Here is a 20,422-nt window from a genome sequence, read left to right on the forward strand (position 1 = left end):
AGGTTACAAATTAAGATAATTTTGTGAACTTCATAAAACCCAGCCACATTTAGCAGCGTTCATCATCATTGACAGTCTTTGCTCAAGAGAGGCGTAGGACTGGAGTGACTTAAACCAGTGGTTCTCAGCCTTTTTCTTTCTGAGGCCCCCTCAACATGCTATAAAAACTCCAAGGCCCACCTGTGCCTCAACAACTGGTTTTCTGCATATAAAAGCCAGGGGCAGAGTTAGGGGGTAGCAAACAGGGCAGTTGTCCAGGCCCCATGCCACAGGGTGCCTCCACGAAGCTACATTGCTCAGGCTTCGGCTTCAACCCCAAGTGATGGGATTCAGGGCCCTGGGCTTCAGACCTATGCAGTGGGGCTTTGGCTTTCTGCCTTGGACCCCAGTGAGTCTAACGCAGGGATGGGCAAACTACGGCCCGTGGGCTGCCGGCCGTTTTAATCCAGCCCTTGAGCTCCCTCTGGGGAGCGGGGTCTGGGGCTTGCCCCGCTCCGGCGCTCCAGCTGGGGAGGTGGTTTGGGGGCTGCTTCCCCACTCTGGCTACAGCCTCCTATGCATAGGGGCAGCAGGGGGCTCCACTCTGCACGCTATCACTGCCCCAAGCGCCGCCCCTGCAGCTCCTGTGGATGGGGCAGTGCACAGCAGAGCTGCCTGGCTTTGCCTTTGCGTAGGAGCTGGAGCGGGGACATACCGCTGCTTCTGGGAGCTGTTTGAGGTAAGCGCCACCCGGAGTCTGCACCCCCGAGCCCCCCTCCCCAGACTCACACAGTGCTACCTTCAATATATCTTTTGTTTTGTTGGTTTCTTTATGTAAATGAAGGAAGGACAAAGGGAAATTCTTTCATGGAAATGCTTGAGAGTTCACACCATTTGTTCTTATTTTTGTTAGGGTCACATTTTCAATTTACAGCCTCAGATTTTGTGCCTGCAAAATTGGGGCCACCTGCATTTGTGCATACATTTTGAATAGGTGGGGGTCCAATTTATCCAATTTATATGCACAGATGTAAATAGGCAAAATAGAGCTCTGGTATAAGTGGACAAATCCATTGTCTTCAGCTCCATTGAATCACACTTGCTTGTATCTCATTTGAATTTTGTCCAGTGCAACAGATAGCCACTTATATTAGATATACATCCACATCACAAAAAGCAGGATTACTGAAATCAACTTGAAAAAGATTTTAAAACGAAGTGCACATGAGCAGTAAACTGAGTTGCTTTATTTAGAAATGCAGTCTCTGCATTATATAGTCTATAATTTTGTTCTGATGTCAGGAGGTGGTCATCTGCAATTCAGAGCATGACATCATCAGAGACTGCTTTGATCAATGCTCAGCCTCAATGTGGAAGTTTATTCAACCTGAAATGCTGTTTGAAAAAAAATTATAAAATAAGCAGCCAAGTTCAGAAGTTTAAAGAAAAAAGATTTTGATATCTTGTTTTGTGAGCTAACAGTCATGCTGTAGTTCATTAATTAGAAACAATGCCCTGGCGGGTATTCCAAAAACTCTTTGTAATTTAGATTTATAAATTAGATATGGTGTTTATCTAGATCTGTATGAGATCATAGGACTGTTTTTAAAACTGCAACTTTACGTTTTCCCCTTCAAGCAGCAGCATTTTCATTCTATATGTAACTAAAAGATTGCTATACCCGAAAATCACAAGTACAGTTTCCATAAAGCAGTTTGAGAACAAGGCTATCGTTACATTCAAGTCCTAGACCCCACTAGTGGTGGTTCTGAAATCCATTTAAAATACATAAGTAGAATGGGAAGCTTCACAATCCCAGAGTGAAAGTGTTTTTCTTCTATAAGTTTACACAGGTGGAAAGCTATGGAAGAGACTTTCACTTACAGTTGGTGGAACTGTTGCCATCTCTTTTGGACTTCTTACTTCTGTTTACGTTGCTACCCTACATGAAAATGACCTGTGGTTTTCCAATATTAAGGTAATGAAATTATTTTGATAATTGCATCAGTGCTTTCCTTGGACACTGTTTGCAACATGAATGTGTGTGGTAGGCTATATGCTTTTTTTTTTTTAATCTATTTGTCTTGTCAGTCATACTGAAAATATAGAATGTTCTATCTGAAGACAGGTGTGGAGGAGGGTGTGAGCGAAAGAGCGCACATTTCCCGTTTTAACTTTTCCCCCTACTTCCTCACATTGAAAACCTTTCAATCACTTCCATAAGTACTTTCTGAATTATGCTCTAAACATGTTCAAACAACATTTTTCCATTATGTTCCTGCTATATTAATAGTAGTTCAAAATCTTGCCTACAAATGATCACCTAGAAAAAGTCAAAAGCTGATTTCTCAACATTTTTAAGAAGTATTATTTTAAGAAAATAGGTGCCTTCCCAAAATCCTGGCATGTGACAGTATTATCTCTGTAAGAAGGTCTTTAATCTGAATAAAGAATTATATCTAAAGTGATCCTTCTGATGAAAGTGGGGCACAGATAACCATCAGTAAAACAAAACTCTCCAAGTAGGTAATATTTATTTTCAGGGCTTTGGAGCGGAGCTGGAGCGCGGAGCAGCTCCTGAGCAGTGGAGCTGCAGGTTTTTGCCTGGAGCTGGAGCGGAGCCAGAGCACAGTCCAAAGCCCTGTTTATTTTCACATAATAGCATCCTTTATCTGAAAACGTAAAAGCACTTTTCAAACATTAATTAAAGACCTGTGAGAGAAATGGGATTATCCCCATTTTACAGACTAGTAAATTGAGGCATGGGACAGGAAGGTCACTTAAGTCATTGGCAGAATTAAGAATTGAATTCTACACTGAAGTACCCAGCTCAAACCACTAGACTGGTTACCCTGGTATGTTTGTTTATTAATATAGTACCTCAAATGAGGATGAGACATGTAACCACCCCTACTCTTCTTTGAGGTTGTGAGGTGGGTCCTTTCACATAAGCACGTCTTTTCTCTTTCAAGTAGAGCAAACAATATCAAGACAAATTAATCTTTGGTTTATTGCCAGTTTCTGGAGCATAAATAAATAATGCCTCATGACAGTCCCCCAGAGAAAGCTTGTGTCCCCATTTTCTGGGGCTTGCTAAATAGGCCTGCTGTGGCTGTAGCTAACCCAGCCTGAAAATGTACTGTTTCCCTGTATGTCCTTTCAGCAGACACCACACTGGAACTCAATGGAGCCCACAATTGTACTTCAAACTGCCCCTGACAACTGGACCCCACCCCCAACTAAGGCTGGCAGTGGTAAAATCCCTTCCTTCTCAGGGCATGCAGCTTCCGACCCACTCACCACCCACCCTGTATGCAAGGGATGTGATTGCTGCAGGGCAATATACTTCCCTGTGCCAACACAAGCAAATTTGGCTCAGCAACTCCCTAGAACACTGTCTCTCTCCAAGAGATGTTCAAAGAGTAATCTAGCAAAGATGACTTAGCACAAACAGATTCTCTACTCAGGTAAAAATCCTGGTCCTCAGCCAAATCCTCTCCCAAAAGGAAAAGACTTACCTCCTCAAACTCAGCTTTAGGTAGAGTTAGTTTCACAGCCTCAGAAATACTTGTGCTGGTGGGAACCACTGTGTGTAGGACTTTTCCCTTTCCAAGAACCAGTGATGACAGATTTTTTCCCCAGTGTTGTTCCAGAGGAAAATTATTGTTATGCTGGTGTCTAAATCAAAGAAAATAAATGAACAGGCAAGTTACTTTACTGTGAAAACACTTAGTCCTCACTGATAGGTACCATATATACACCATATTTTTCTAATAGATTAGGTAAACATATTTTAATTATTTATACTGTAATACTCTTATACAATGTGTATGAGCTTCTTTACCACATTAACACCTTTTTATAATATGCACCTTTTCGCATTTCCAAAAACATTTTCATACAGGTACTAAAAGCAGTAGTTACCAGTTACTGAAATAGTTACTGCCGAACTGCATGAACAACATTCTTTTGTGGCAGCCTCATCTTTCTTTGATTACACAGGTAGAGATGTATACTGTTGATAAACGTGACGTTCACTTTTGACAGTCTTTACTTTTTTAGGTTAAATATGTGTGTCTACAAATCCATGTACATGACTGAAAAGATAAAACGTTTTATATTTGCCTCTGAAAAATTCAGTAGTTTGTGAATGTCTTCAAACTTACTACACAAGATGGCACTGACAAATATGTTTATCATCACAGTTATGTTGCTCAAAATTGGACAAAATGCACACTTCAGTTTTTTCTTATTTCTAATGGAGTTAGAAATCTACATTGTAAAATAAACTTTAGATATTTTTCAGTGATACATTCTGTTTATTGGAGTGCACTCTGTGTGCATGCTCACTTTGCATTGTTTCTAAGAAAATAAGTTTTTTCTATTTAGTAGATGTTAAGGGTCATATTTTTGGTGGGCTTCAGATTAACCTTTAACTTTGTAAGTACAAATGTAAAACTTTGACTTGAATAGGCAGACAAGCATTTGCAAAAATAAACTTGTTACAGGCAGTTACCTGATATGCCTATGCCTATTTGATCATGCAAACTTAGAGGCTATTTCTATAAATTTGGCTTCAAATTGTTTAACATGATTTAAGAACAAAGGGGTTATCCTCTGCTATTTGTGCTTTATTTGCCAATTAAGGAGGACTTTGGGATGATTCAAAGCTGCAGCCATGTGCACTCTTGCAAGATACTGTATGTCCATCTGTAAAAGACATTTAGACATAGGGGTGTCCATATATAGAAAATATTTTTTTCATTATGTTTTTCAAATAGTATATGCTGTATACTAATATAGGCAGTGAAAGTTAGTGTATAACCATTTAGATCTTTAAAGTTATGTTGAAAACAAAATGTAAATGGTCTATTTTCTTAATCTTTTTATGGTTTGGCTGATACATATATTCCTGCATATTTGAACTAAATTTCCTCAAAACTGTGTAGCAATATGCCTTATTTTTCTGGAGGTCTAAATGCTGGTTTTATTGCATGTAATCTAATCTTTGACAACAAATTATTGAGAGCCTTTGCTAAATGAAGTGCAGATATTATCATGGGTTTTTTAGTTTGTTTGTTTTACTAAACATGATGTATACTGGAAATGGAAGCCATACTAACACACACTCAGTGTTTCATAACCCAAGGACCTACAAAATTCTCTAACATATAGCCATTGTTGAGAAACAAGGAAAATGTCTATTATAAGAGAGAGTTCATTTTTTAAGGATGTAGTCATACATTTCTTTAAAAGTGTTACTGAGCTATCATACATCTATTTTTAAATGGCTTTGATTGAAAAGGTTGTAAAAAAAACCGATTTTTTACATTTGACAGTGATAAATACTTTAATGCATATAAGAATTCCATAAAGCCACCATGAATGGGATTCACACAGCGGACTGAGATACTGTGCTGCCTAGTGGAATTCACAACTCTGAGGTAGATGGCCAGGCTCCCTATACAATGCATGGGGAGAGATAGGCATCTAAAAACAGGATTCACAAAAGCCAGCATACTGAGTGGGGAGCTGTCTAAACTAATAAGAAATGCTCAGGAAAGTGGTGTGGCCTAAGCCTTGCTCCTCAAAGGTAGTCTAGGCGCTAATGTCCAGGCCAGAGGGAGGTGCCTTCTTCCACTCAGGATTCACAACCATAAATTATTCTGATCCTCCTAAACCAGGTTCGTGATTCTTGTGAAAAACCAGGGAGGTGGTCATGTTCCCCTTATAACCTTTAGCCCAGTTGTTAGAACACATATCCAGGATGTGGGAGACTGGTTCAAACCCCCTGCTATCTGATGTGGAGCAGGGGGTGGAACTTGGCTCTCTTGTTTTGCAGGCAAGTGTCCTAACCATTTTGTTATGGAGTATTTTATGCTATGGAGCTCTCTCTCTTTCCCCTTCCCCCTGCTGTTAATGCTGTTCCACTGTGTATAAATACTTAAAGTTTAATTAGATCAGGGGGACTGTAGCCTGAGTCTCCTGCGTCTAAGGTTGCCAGCTCTCCAGGATTGGCTTGGAGTCTCCAGGAATTAAAGATTAATCTTTAATTAAAGATTATGTCACGTGAATAAATCTCCAGGAATATATCCAACCAAAACTGGCGACACTAACCACAGAGCTATAGTCTCTCTCTCCCAATGAATATTAAGTATTTATACATAATGGAATAGCTCCAACAGGAGATATTGAGCATCCCCTATATTCCAGAATACCCTGTAGCCCAGTGGTTAGGGCACTCACTTGCAATGTAGGAGGACCCAAGTCCATGTTCCACATCAGGCAGAGGTGGGGGATTTGAACCTGGGTATCCCACATCCTGGATGAGTAGCTCTGACCATTGGGAAAAATGTCATAAGAGTGTTAACGGGCCCCACCATCCTCTTCCATGCGGGTTTGCGTGTGCCCTGAGCATGCCTACTGGATTAGGCCCCAAAGGCAAGATAGGCCGGAGAATGTAAACTTTGTAAATTCCATGGGGGCTTAGGTGTGAGTTAAACTCAGAGCTGCTGGACAATGTCAGGACTTAGGCAGCTGTGTGCATGCCCAGCCACTGACGTTCAGGTGTGTTGGGGACTTAACAGTGGAAACTTAGGTACCATGGGTGTTTAGGTACCTGTAGGGTTAGATGGCGGGTGAGCAGGGGTTTTGTGAATGCCAAATGTTACCTAAATGTTGGATTTTAAAAGGCACCTAAAGTATTAGGCACCGAAGTCAGCCTTGTGAGTCTCACCCCTTGTCTCTCTGAATTTAAATATTTTAGTCTCTTTCTATCTCACATCAGCTACAATTAGCGAGTTGTTAAAAATTTGTACATAAAAACAACTAATAAATTATATTGCATTTAAAGATGAGTTTGAAAGAGAAAAACAGTATTCATTGATAGTATAGATATTGAGATATTTCATTTGTCAGACAGCATGAGATGGGATAAAGAGGTGGTAAGTTTCAAATGAGGTGCAACAAGTTATATCGGCAAAGGGCTGGATTCACTACTGTAGTTTTACCATAGTGTAATTTCTTTGTAATCCAGATTTCACTTATTTAGAAATTTGAGTTTGATAGATAACAAAGGATATCCTAAGGAGTTACAAATAATGTATTTACAAGCTAGAAATATATATGCAGTTGGAGGGTGATGTTTAGAGGCCTTAAAAGCTGAAAAAAGCCTACCATAGTGTAGGTCAAATTGGATATGAGCTTGAAATATAATATAGAATCAAAGTCAAGGTGACTTTTGGACTGCATATTTAAAACCATCATTTCATGCACCTAAGCAACTGACAGTTCCTCTTGGCCGGTCACTGGTGAGACCACATATAGAATACCATATACAGCGGGGTAAGGAACCTTTGTTCTGTTGATGCATTTATGCTGGCCACAGACTCACAGAAAAAACAAAACCAAAAAAAAACCCCACGGGTCACACACAGCTCCCGCGTCGAGGGGAGGCTTGAGGCTCACCCCCGGCAGCAGGGTGAGCCAATGCGCATGGCTCCAGCCCTGTGGGGGGCTGCTTGGGGCTTCCCTTAGGGTTGCCAACTTTCTAACTGCACAAAAACGAACAACCCTGCCCCTTCCCCGAGGCCCTGCCCCTTCCCTGAAGCCCTGCCCCCACTCACTCCAGCCCTCCTCCCTCAGTTGCTTGCTCGACCCCACCCTCACTCGCTTTCACTGGGCTGAAGCAGTGGGTTGGAGTGCGGAAGGGGGTGAGGGCTCCAGCTGGGGATGCAGGCTCCGGAGCAGGGCCAGAAATGAGGGGTTCAGGGGGTGGGAGGGGGCTCCTGGCTGGGGAAGAAGGTTGGGTGCGGGCTCTGGGGGTGAGGGTTTGGAGTGTGGGAGGGGGCTTAGGTCTGGGGCAGGGGGTTGGGGTGTGGGAGAGGGGTTGGGGGGTGGGCGCTAGCCAGGCAGCGCTTACCTCACTCAGGCGGCTCCCGGTCGGTGGCGCAGCAAGGCTAAGACAGGCTCCCTGCCTGCCTTGGCTCCGCGCAGCTCCCAGAAGCGGCTGGCATGTCCGGCCCCTAAGTGGATCTGCTACCAGGCGGCTTTGCATGATGCGCACTGCCTGCAGGTGCTGCCCTGCAATGCTCATTGCCCACAGATCCTGGCCAGTGGAAGCTGTGGAGCCAGCACTGGGGGCAGGGGTAATATGCAGAGCTTTCCTGATCACCCCTGTGTTTAGGGGCTGCAGGGACATGCCGGCTGCTTCTGGGAGCTGCGCGGACCCAGGGCAGGCAAGGAGCCGACCGTGCAGCAGGGCTAAGGCAAACTTGACTTTTAATGGCCTGGCAACCCTAGCTTCCCCCAGGAGTGGGGCGACATGGCACTCGTGGCTCCAGCCCCGCGTGGAGGTGGGGGTGCTCAGGGCTTCCAGCTCGCAGTGCCAAGACTTGCTGCAGGCAGGATGAAATTAAGCAGGGGACTGGATCTGCACTGCAGGCCATAGGTTCCCAACCCCTGATGTACAAGTCTGAGCATTTCAAGGCCAGAGAAATGTCCCTAAGTTAGAGGGAATTAAAAAAACAAACAAAACTACAGTATAACCTCAGTGTTACTAACACCTTGGGAATGGAGGTTGTTTGTAACTCTGAATTGTTTGTAATTCTGAACAAAATGTTATGGTTGTTCTTCTAAAGTTTACAACTGAACATTGACTTAATACAGCTTTGAAACTGTACTATGCAGAAGAAAAATGCTGCTTTCCTTTTTTTTTTTTAAGTAGTTTGTTGAACACAGTACAGAACGGTACAGTACTGTATTTGTTTGTTTGTTTTTGTCTCTGCTGCTGCCTGATTGTATACTTTCAGTTCCAAATGAAGTGTGTGGTTGACTGGTCAGTTTGTAACTCTGAGGTTCTACTGTAAATGATTAAATGCGCTGAAGGGGACAATTTAAAGGGACAACTAAAATAACTAAATTTGATGAGCTTGGCTAAATGACAAATAAGGAAATATATGATAAACAACCCTAGCTATTATGAAATTATTTAGGGTGTTCTAGAGGTATGTAAAGTTAAAAAGAAAGATTAAATTGAACAAAGGAAGAATACAAGCTGAATAGCAGGAATGTTTTTTCTAACATTTTTTTAAATCTATTAAAACTATTTCCTTAATAGAAAAAGTTTACCATCCTGTAACCTTGCACATGATCTCTAAGGTCCAATCCAGTGCCCATACTTCAGAGGGCATTGGATCAGCCTTTAAATCAGAGTGAACTCTTAGGTAAAGTTAAATTGATATTGAAAATATCATTACAATAGGCTCAACTTCTTGGAAAAAGTAAATTGCAGTTTTTGGATGCAGCATTAATTAACAGTTTTTGTTTTTAAAAGTTTCCTAACATTTTAAATAGAATTTAGCAGTGAGACCACGAATTTGTTGGGCACTGTGAAGGATCTGTTTGTTAAACATTTAAGTGCGCAGTCTGTTCTGTCACTGATAACAGGGATATTGTTATTAGCATTTTCATATATATTAAAAGGATGATCTGTCATAAAGAATAGCTTTTTATTTAATAGAGCTTGGCTCTCCACTGCGCTATGCCTGAGTGCTGCTCTTATGCAGTGGTAAGGTGGAGCTGTCAGGGAGTCAGTCATGGACTCCTGATTCTCAGCTGCTTGGCCCAAGCCCAAGACAAGTTAAAGCTGTCAGGGGCAGATTTAGTGTACATTACTGATGCAGGGTCTTTAGCAGTCAGCCTGTCAGGGCTTTAACAGTGAAGAACTGGACATGGTGGCGACTCGGTCATTCCCACCACTCTATCATCTTATGCCAGAGGGGCTCCCTTCACCTCCTCCCCACAGAGTACAATGCTGTACTGAACATGTTTGGCCCTAGTCTGGTTTTTAATTAGGTGGACCAGAGAATCTGCGTCACTTATTTTTGTGTATATACCCTTTAGGTTTAGAAAATGGAAACTTTATTCTGAATTAGTGTTCCAATATGGAGAATTGATTTGTGGACATTCCAATTGCTTGGTTAGAGAACTGTGCAGAAAATCCTCCAACTTTGTTCAGCTTCAAGAACTGAAAGTGAGAGGCTTGTATTTTATACAATTATATACTGTAACTCAAAAATAAAGATAAATTGAAATTGACATTTATGAACCTACTGCTAGTGATGGCCTTGTTATAGAAATGTATCAGTTCCACTGTGGAAGGCCTATCTTGAAACCCAATTTTCAATATCCTGCAACAATGAGAACAACTTTACTGTATAGCAACCGTGCAATAAAGTACTTCTTTGTAGACAGCCTTCCTTCAAGAGGCTAGTGATAGCACCTTCTATGGTATGAATGAGAGCCTTGTTGATGAGTTAAATATACACACTCATCTCTGTTTATCTAATTTTGCCATGGTAATTGGAATAAGGGAAAGCCAATCTGGTACCTCTCAACACAAAAATAGAAAAAAGCAAGTATCCAAGAACTGTGACATATGCTATAAGTTAGATGCCATGAGAGAGAGAAGTCACAGAATGACCTTGTCCAACACAAAGGATAATATTTGCATACAATTTTAACAGTGGTCATAGGAGCCTACAGTCAGTTGTCCTGGCTAGATGATGATGAAGAAAACACTGGGCTTGAGTCTCCTCTCACTTCCACCATCTAACTCCATTGACTTCAGTGGACTTACTTCCAATTTATGCTGGTGTAAAATGAGATCAGAATCCAGCCCAATGTTCTTGTGTTAGCTCTCTAAGGGAATTCTAGAGTGCGCACGCGCGCATACACACACACACACACACACTTGAAATGCCCAGTGTATCTTCCCATGTGTCATTTCTGCAACAGCAAATGAACTCATACGTCTACATTTTTCTCAGGGAATGATTTCTACTATTCCATTCATTAATAACCCAAGTGAACAGGTGTAATCCATTCGGAAAAAAACAAGCTGGATCAATAGTTTAGTACTTTCCTCCTGAAGAAGTGTCACTTCCAGTGTTTGACCAGCTATGTATGTTGCTTGGCACCAATACCCTATACCAAAAGTCTAATCAACATTTGAGCAGGAGCCACGCCATTCTAACAGATGGACAAGAGATTAACCAGCCAAAAGACCATGTATGTGCATTAAATATGTTTGCTGAGAGCATGATTCACAGCCTGGAACATTGATAGCAGCTGTCTATATTGAGTTTCCACTTGTACAGTTGAAGAGATTTGCTAATCTGACTGATCTGCATTGAAATTTAAGACTTGAAAACAAAATATATTTGTTTTTCAGTTACACAAACTATGCTTTGGCCTTGTTAAATCAGATCGAAGAATGATGGATGAAGGCAGTCAGTGTAATTAGGTCCATATTTGTGCTTTTTATATAAAAAGCTTCAATTCAATTTAGCCATTTTCCTAAATCTGGTATGATTTGCTTAAGATGGTTGAGGAAACTTGTTCTAGAATCTAAGGACTTTTACTGTTAATTGTGACTAGAGCCCTTTTGTATGTTGTTTTCATTGCTTAATACTGCAATAGATGAAAGACTGGAGTTCAAAAGACTACACTGAAAATGTGCCAGACAAGTATGGACTTTTGAGACAGTAAGTGTTAAGTGAGTTTCCAGGGGAATTCGTTGGGAGAGGATAATGCAAATCCCCAACTCAGATAATGCAAAAACCCAGCCTTTTGAAGCTATGCCTGGAGGAAAGGGTCATTGTTGGCTGGTTACCTGTTACAAAAGGCTAAGAGTAAAGGACAAAGCCATTTAAAGAAATGGCTGGTCTGTCCAGTCTGAGTTCTAGTTCTGGATCTAACATTTGCAACCACAGGGAAAACCCAGCTGGGGCTGTTGAAGGACTAAAACCTGCCAGAGCCCTAGGGTGGAATAGGAGATGACCTCTGGTAAGCTTTTTAGAATGTGTATAGGTTCTTTTATTGTTTTAATGTCTTTTCTCTGTAATATTTTACCTTAAAAATAAATGTGCTTGCTTAGAAGGAACTGTGGGCAATATACTGGTCATAGCCCTTAGACAAAAGTAAAACAGAGGCGCTGGTCTTTTAGGTATTCTAGCATGCTGAGTATATCACAGTATAAGGCAAAAAATTGTGGAGCCTTAAAAATGCATGGTCAGAAAGGAGTGAGGTGTTTGTTTCCATCAGGCAGAGGTGATGGCTAGGAGCTGGAAGCCTTTAAGTGGATGCCGTTGGTGGACCACAGAGGGGGAAAATATAGTTTCAGGGCAATTGCACCTATAGCAAATATTGTTGAGCATGGTTGATATGTTGCATCATAAACTGCCATGGAAAATTCTGCTGTTCCTAAGGCTATGGCTACACTAGAGAGCTTACAACAGCGCAGTTGTAAACTCTCCATTTAGCTGCTCTAAACTGATGAAAGAGAGCTCTCCCATTGGTTTAATTACTCCAGTCCCCACCGCATAGTGGTAGCTATGGTGGCAGGAGAAACTCTAACTTATGTTGACTTAAGCTGTAGTGTAACCATAGCCTATATCCTTCAAAATGTCTTTTCACATGTAAATTTACTTTCATAAAGATCTTTTAAGAATGTCTTAGAGCTCTTAGAAAACAAACATTTTTGCTAGGAACACTGTAGATTCTGTGAAACATTGCACAAGTTGAACATACAATAGTAGAATATGCACTCAGTGTTTACCCATAACAGTATATATTTTTATTGACATGGCGCACTAAGAAAAGTATAAATTGCCATTGAACTGGAAAAGTGTTGTGAATGAGTAAAGCAGATGTTATCTTAGCATGAAACAGATGTAAAACTCACTAGTGTTTGGGTCGTAAAATATAAATAGCATTTGGTTGAAGACAGCTGGTGCCAGAATTACATATTAATCATGTTTGAATGCATTTTTGCTAATTAGATCCCCCTCTGTGATTACTAAGGGGCGGGGGAGAAAAGAGGTAAATTCCAAGTGTTAAAAATTCCTTCTACTTTAAACACTTAAAAAATGTTGCTTCTGTTTGAGAAAAACTTTGTATTAGTGGTGAATTTAAAACTGGAAACTGCAGCTATCCCATCCTATGATCTGGTCCAACTCTATTCATTTTGCTTAGTATGATATTAAATACTAAAAGGCACAAAGTCAATGTAGTCCACTGACATAGTAATGTTTTAGTATACTGGAAAGCAACTGGAGAGTTTCAGTGTTGACTATGGTGATTCGAATGTATTTTTATTTGTCAGTTTTTCCTCAGATCAGAGCTTCTAGTGGTTTATTTTTGTCTACAGTTAACTTCAGCAAAATGTGTTTTTGCAACATGATTCTACACTGGGGAAGAGGAAGCCATTTTTGTCTAGTTTTATGTTAGCACTGAACCAACATTGATTCTGGTCCAACATTAGGAGATGAGAGAATCAGCATGACTGTCTAAAGGAGATGCAAGTCTTAGGATGCTACACAATATTGCATTAACAAGAATGGTACCATAAAAGTTGGGAAAGTAAAGCTATTCAGTTATTTCAGCAATGTGCTTTTGTACAGGAAGATGAACTAATAGGATTAGCTTTAGGAATCTTATTGCGATTTCTTCATGTTGAGATTGCCATATGTGGAGTAAGCAATCTTATTGGGTTCTCAAACCCTTTCTAGTTCTGTTAACTATAGAAAATTTAAATTTCATTTATGCACTAAAGGTCACTATTATTTCTAAGATAAAATGAAAAACTAAATGATTTCACTGCATGATATTTTGTTTTCCATATTTTAATTTGTCAAAAAGTGTGCTCATCCAAGGCTCTGAGCATGTGTATAAACCTCATTAAGCACACAAGACTCATGAACTAATGGAAGGAAGTAGAGATCCCCTATTGAAAACCCCCTTCTGTCTAAACTAAAGCATTGTAAGTTTGAATGCCTCACTAGGTCTCAACTGCTGCAGCATCAGCCAAAAAGACAAAAATCAGAATTTTGAGATACTGAGAACTCAAACAAATTTAAGGTTTTATAGATTGAAACTAATACCTTAATTTGAAATGTGAAAACAAATAGGAGGCCAGCGTTTTTAATCTATAAAGTTAAAGTATAAAGTGTTGAAGAGCTGGCTCTCTGCAAGAAACACCATTTAACAAGTGGGCAGCTGCATTCCACACTAGCTGATGTCTTCAAATGAGGTTAAGATGTAGCCCTAGGTAGAGCACGTTTGATTAATCTAGCCTTATGGTGGCAAAGGTCTGGATATCTGTAGATATGTCTGTATCTGGAAGAAAAGAGGCAGTCTTCTAGCCAGCAAATCTGAGTAAAAATATGCAGTTCTTAGCTACTATCAATGTCTGACAATCCAGAAAAATAGTAAATGAGGAACCAACAACATCCCCACATTTCAAACTTGCATGATAAAAGGCAAGCAAGCTTCTTCAATCAAGAGTGGTAATACCACCTCTGCCATTTTGTCTGTCCTTCGTCTCTCTTCCCCTCTGCAGTTTACCAACATAATATCAGCCATATTTGGATTAAGTCACATAGAAAGTATGAATTAGATGACTCCAATCACTGTGCATGTAAGTTTAGCAGCTCAGCCAGGAATTCTGTTCTTAACATGAAGGGGAAGGTTTAGATTAAAAAAAAAAAAAAAAAAAAAAAAAGTCAGTTGAAGCATAATATAAATACTCCTATTCCAGAATTACAAAAAACTTTTCTTTTTATAAAACCTTTATTTTGGGCCTAAGTTCCTGGCGCATGTCTCTTTACCCAAGGGCCCATTTTTACAATTTTAACTCTGAGTAATTCTCTCTCATGTTGACTTTGATGGGTCAAAATGTGAGAGAGGACTGCTCATGTGAATAGGACTTACAGGATCAGGCCCAGAGTTTGCTGAAGCAAGTCATGTTCACTTAGTACTGATATGTAAACATAAGCTCTGGTGTATGATTGTATCTTAAGTAGCAGGACTTCTAACTTATTTGCAGGAAGTAGAACGGGAAATTTCATTCAGGACTGAATGTGGATTGTATTACTCTTACTACAAAGAGATGCTGCAGGCTACATCCATCCAACAAGGTATTTGTAACCTGTAAAGTAAATTTTACTTTGCTTTGATGAGATGCTGTTGTTAATAAAGTGAAAAGTGAATATAATGTTTATGAAAGGTGCTGTAATCATGCTAAAGACAACTTTGTTGGATTCATCCACAAAGCAGGAATAGTTTAGATAGTGGAAATATAAGCTCTGCAATGGTACATTGGTTCCTCCAGTGTACCGCCCCATGAGAAAGTGAGATCACTCCTAAGTGTGATAATGAGGCAAAACACTAAACAGGTATAGAAATGGTTTTACTCAACAATAGCTAAGCATTTGATATGCTGTAACTGCTTATTACAATAATTATAAATAGTCAATACTACACTGTGTTCTACCCCCTTCCCACCCTTTTTTTGTATCCATGGGTTGTGTCATAGGCAGATTGTTTGGTGGAAGGGACCTTTTTTTGGCTACATATTTGTACAGTGCCTAGCACATTGGGGCCCTAATGCCTGGTTGAGACCTCTAGGTGTTCTTGCAAAACAGATAAAGAATATCTACTATGATGTCGATTGGGGTTATTTGTGATAGTGTCTTGTCTTCAAGACACAGGACTGAGACTCCAATTAATTTTCCTTTTGCTACCTAGCAGCTAGTATGGTTGGTAACAATTTCATCAATGCCAATCTCAGCTGACTTTAAAACACAGTGACCTAAAAGTGAATGGCTCATGATCCCAGTATTAATGTCCCAACTCTAGTGCCCCTAACATCATTTATTATTGCAATTTCCACAGCATCATGTTTATAGGTACAATATTGCATGTTGACATACATTACTAAATATACAGAATTGCATTCACTGTATAGCAGTCCAGTAATCTCCATTCTAAGGGTACATAAACACTTCAATAATTTAAAAACAAAAAAACAAAAAAATACCATACCACAGCACCAAGTCTCAGAGCCTGAGTCAATTGAGTCTGGCTCCTGGGTCTAAAAATAATAGTGTAGACCTTTGGTCTCGGGCCGGAGCCTAGGCTCTGAGACCCTCCTATCTTGCGGGTTTTCAGAGCCCCGGGGTCCAGCCTGAGCCTTAATGTTTACGCTGCAATTTTTAACCCTGCATCCCAAGCCCTGTGAGTCCAAGTCATCTGATCTGGCATAGCCATGGTCATGCCACGAGTCTTAGGGTATGCCTACACTGCTATCAAAGTGGGAAAATTAACTTTTATTAAAGTTTTAGATTTTAGTAAGTGAACCAGATATAAAAACCATGTTTTGAATCCTTGATGTAAAGCTTTGCAAAGTGTTCCATGAAAGATCTTAAAATACACTTGCAAACTTTTCACTGTACAACTGAAGGGGGGGAGGGAGATATTATTCTATTTTAATTTCTCTTTAACATTTAGGTTTACATGGCTTAATATATGACAATAAAACTGAATCTCTGAGGACAATTAACATACTTGAAAGAATGAATGTTTACCAGGAGCTGTTTCTCAGCATACTATATAGGATTCTTCCCATTCAGGTAGGTATTTAATTATGGCTTTAAATAAATAGCTATATATGGATGCTTCATGAAAGCCACCCAGTGAACGAGAACCCACATTTTGGTTAATTCCAAGGATAAATATATTCCTGCAATTGTTTTAAATCAATAAAACATAAAAGAACCCTTAGTTTTCAAAGCAACCACATATGAACATAATAGGAAAACCAAATTTTAAATGTTTAAAGGTGGTTGGAATTACCCACTTGTGGCTGCCATTATGGATTTGCACTTGCAAAAGGAATAAGACCCTTTATGGTCATTTTAAAGCTTTAAAACAGTCTGTGTATGCATATGTACATGTGCACTCAGGGTTTTAAGAAGCAGGATAGGTCTGGCCAAGTGATGGTGCTGCCTTGTAATATGCCAGGACTATGAGGGAAACTCTCCTAGCTTGCCTCATTTAATTAGAAGAGCAAATATAGCCTTCCTACTACATTCTCTCTGGCTAGCAGCTCACCTCACCCTTGTGGGTAAAGGGATGTGAAGATTCTTGTAGCTATTACAGGTGAGTTCCCTCCCTGTGAGTGGGCAGGGTATTGAGAGGTGGAGACCACGAGAGTGTAAGATGGGACTTTAAACAGGAAGCTTTGAAAGGGTTTGCTTAACAGCCCTTCATATTATTATGGACTATCAGTAAACTACATTTAGGCACTTAAAACAGATTTTTGAATCACTGGGTCATAATGATAAATGTATTTTTGAAAAAATGTACTGGGTTTTTAATACCATTTTACTGGTCTTTAACACTGATTATTTGTATTGTTATTTTGCAAAAGTGTTGAGACATTACCTTTAAATTCACATTAATTTTATAAAATACTGGAAATAATTTAACTACAATATTCCTCTGTTTTACAGAATTATTTAGAGCCTGTTTATTTTTATATCTACACTTTGTTTGGACTTCAGGCACTTTATGTTATTGCTCTGTATGTGACCAGCTGGCTTCTTAGTGGAACATGGCTTTCAGGTTTGTTAGCAGCTTTCTGGTACATTACAAACAGGTGAGTGTGAATTAACATGTGACCCTTCTAAAGTTTTAGTTTCTGACACATAAGGTTAAAGACATATTAAAACAGTGCATTGCTAGGATTAAATTGCGGGTAAGGGAGAGCATAAAACAGCAGAAGAGGGTCTCTCTTTAGATCAGTCAGATATTTAAAAACATTAGATATAATTAGAGATAGTCAAAAGTTTGAGGAAACTCTCTAAAAATATGGCATATCCAAGCTCTTTTTGGACCAGACTGAAGAGGGAGTTCCCCAGTGGCTTTTAGCTGCCTATGTAGTTCCCACATTGAGCAGCCCTTCTGTGCCAGCCTCATATCCCCTCAATGCAAGTCAGAGTATTCTAAGAGGTGCAGATACTTATGCCAGATGTACCACAGCCCCAAGAGCTTAGGGTGATCAGAACTTCTGTCACAACCACTCCCTTTGTTCCCCTATAGATACACCTCTTGCATTGTGGGTCAGGAAAAAGGTGGCATAGGACCTGCTGTGCTGCGATGGCACCTAAGGAATCCTCAATTCAGGGAATCCTTAAGGGATCAGATTAGCTGCTTTGCGTTGCCCTACCACCAGCTTGAGTGAGGCTGACTCTTGAACTTTCAGTTGTTTTCTGAAACTTAAAAAATCAAGAAAATAAAAGTATAATGTCAGTACTATCAAAGCTGTCCCAAAGGTGTTTGAAATGTTAGTCAGTAGTTGTGACTACTGTAAAGTAATTTGACTGTAATCAAATCAGTTACAAAGTGATTCCTTATAGTTATCTAGTGTTTTTAGTGCTCTAGAGGAGAAAGTAATTTAAAACGATATATAGTATTTCATATTTATTTAAGAGGTAATTTTTTCCATATATGGAAGACTTGGAATGGACTTGTTTTCTCTCCAACTTTCTAATAAATAGTATGCAGTAGAAGGAGGTTACTTATCCAGATAAAATGAGTACATGGGACCAATTTGGATAATGGGGAGTTTCTGCCATAGAATTACTGTTTGAAGTACTGTACTAGGGTCTTGCAGGTTGTTACATTTTCACTTACATCAGCTACATAAGGAGAAATGGACATGGGATTATTTACATCTGTCTGTTTTCAGAGTGGTAGCCGTGTTAGTCTGTATCAGCAGAAAGAACGAGGAGTACTTGTGGCACCTTAGAGACTAACAAATTTATCTGAGCATAAGCCCACTTCATCAGATGCATGCACTAAAGCCCACTTCATCAGATGCATGCATTATCTTCTTACTGTATTTTCCACTGCATGCATCTGATGAAGTGGGCTGTAGCCCACAAAAGCTTGTGCTCAGATAAATTTGTTAGTCTCTAAGGTGCCACAAGTACTCCTCGTTCTTTCTGCTGATACAGACTAACACGGCTACTATAAATTATATAAAATAAATGAGAGAGAGACAGACGTGTGTGTGTGTGTATAGATATTTCTATATATACACACACGCACATACCCCCCCATGAAAAAATGGGGGATGCCATACCAACTCTTAACGAGACCAATTGATTAAGGTGGGCTTTTATCAGCAGGAGAAAAAAAACTTTTGTAGTGATAATCAGGATGGCCTATTTCAAAGAGTTGACAAGAAGGTGAGAGTAACAGTAGGGGGGAGGAATTAGCATGGGGAAATAGTTTTTATAGTTAGTGTAATGACTCATCCACTCCCAGTCTTTATTCAAGCCTAATTTAATGGTGTCTAGTTTGCAGATTAAATTCCAGTTCTGCTGTTTCTCATTGGAGTCTGTTTTTGAAGTTTTTTTTGGTTGAATAATTGAGACTTTTAGGTCTGTAATTGAGTGTCCAGGGAGGTTGAAGTGTTCTCTGATTGGTTTTTGAATATTCTAATTCTTGACATCTGATTTGTGTCCATTTATTCTTTTGCATAGAGACTGTCTGGTTTGGCCAGTGTACATGGCAGTGAGATTCTGGAAATGACTGTGCTGAGTGGTTGCCCTTGTCTTTTGATAATAACACTTTTAGTGTCAGAATGTTTCAGGAAATGCGAGAAGTATCTTGCTGTTCGGTTCAATGGGATTCAGTCATGCCATTAATACAATGCACTTGAATTACAGTGAGGAAAATGACAGCTATCTATTCAGCTATACCTCCTGAAAGCCAAACTGAGGAGAAATGTATTGCCATTGACCTGAAAAATGCCAGCACTTTTCTTTAGATCGCCCGAACTCTGCTTCCCAAGAGGAGGCTTGGCTCCACAGTAACAGCTATCTGAAAATAAGGGGAGTTAAACAGTCAAGAGGAAGAAGTTTTGGTCATGAATGAACTAACCCTGGATGTGCCTCTTGGCAAGTTTTCAGAGCTAGGGATGTTAAGGGTACTCAACATTCAGCTACCTGAGAAACAATTTGCAGGAGCCTAGATATGATTTTCCAAATAAGATTTCAATTTTAATTGAAATCTTCTTTGCAGAAGCTTGGGTTTTGGTTGTATTTATGAATCTCTGTATTTGTTTTGTGCAGAATAGATACCACAAGAGTAGAATTCACCATTCCATTAAGAGAGAACTGGGCACTGCCATTCTTTGCAGTTCAAATAGCAGCAATCACATACCTATTCAGATCTCATTTACGGCCTCTTCATGAAGTAAGTATTTCTAACAACATATTTGATATAGCAAAACTAGTATCTGAAATGTCAGGAGAGCTGCTGAAAACAGAAGTGTGTGCTTCGGGTAACTGCTGTAAATCAGAAGGAAAGCACTATTATTAAATATAGTGATGGAAATGTAGAAGGCACTGTACAAATAGATGGTAGAAAGAATTGTTACTCTGAGGAGCTTGTAATTAATTTAAACAAATTGAAGTATGAAGGGGTGCAAACACTGATAAATGCACTCAGGGTTGAAAAAAATTGCAAAAGAAATCTGTTTTTAATAAAAGATTTCACTGTTGAAAGGAAAAAATGTACAGAGCACAAGAAG

The 20,422-nt window shown here is 39.8% G+C and overlaps 1 protein-coding gene and 1 long non-coding RNA gene across 4 annotated transcripts in view; one reads left to right on the forward strand and one right to left on the reverse strand.

Annotated features, from left to right (window-relative positions):
- DPY19L3 (dpy-19 like C-mannosyltransferase 3) overlaps positions 1-20,422 on the forward strand; it is a 64,206-nt gene that overhangs the window by 4,041 nt on the left and 39,743 nt on the right. For all 3 annotated transcript variants that reach the window (XM_037877928.2, XM_043526462.1, XM_043526463.1), the window contains exons 3-7: positions 1,824-1,957; positions 14,867-14,957; positions 16,330-16,451; positions 17,334-17,479; positions 19,962-20,085. In XM_037877928.2, coding sequence (XP_037733856.1) covers positions 1,824-1,957; positions 14,867-14,957; positions 16,330-16,451; positions 17,334-17,479; positions 19,962-20,085 — 617 coding nt within the window. The remainder of the gene's footprint in view (positions 1-1,823; positions 1,958-14,866; positions 14,958-16,329; positions 16,452-17,333; positions 17,480-19,961; positions 20,086-20,422) is intronic.
- LOC122462606 lies at positions 1,232-19,688 on the reverse strand. Its single transcript, XR_006285285.1, has 4 exons — positions 19,631-19,688; positions 3,498-3,657; positions 1,864-1,921; positions 1,232-1,374 (listed from the first exon to the last, which is right to left on the reverse strand). It is a non-coding gene; the product is annotated as an uncharacterized LOC122462606 (long non-coding RNA).

The sequence above is a fragment of the Chelonia mydas genome, chromosome 12 (assembly GCF_015237465.2).
Source record: "Chelonia mydas isolate rCheMyd1 chromosome 12, rCheMyd1.pri.v2, whole genome shotgun sequence".
Classification (NCBI taxonomy): Eukaryota; Metazoa; Chordata; order Testudines; family Cheloniidae; genus Chelonia; species Chelonia mydas.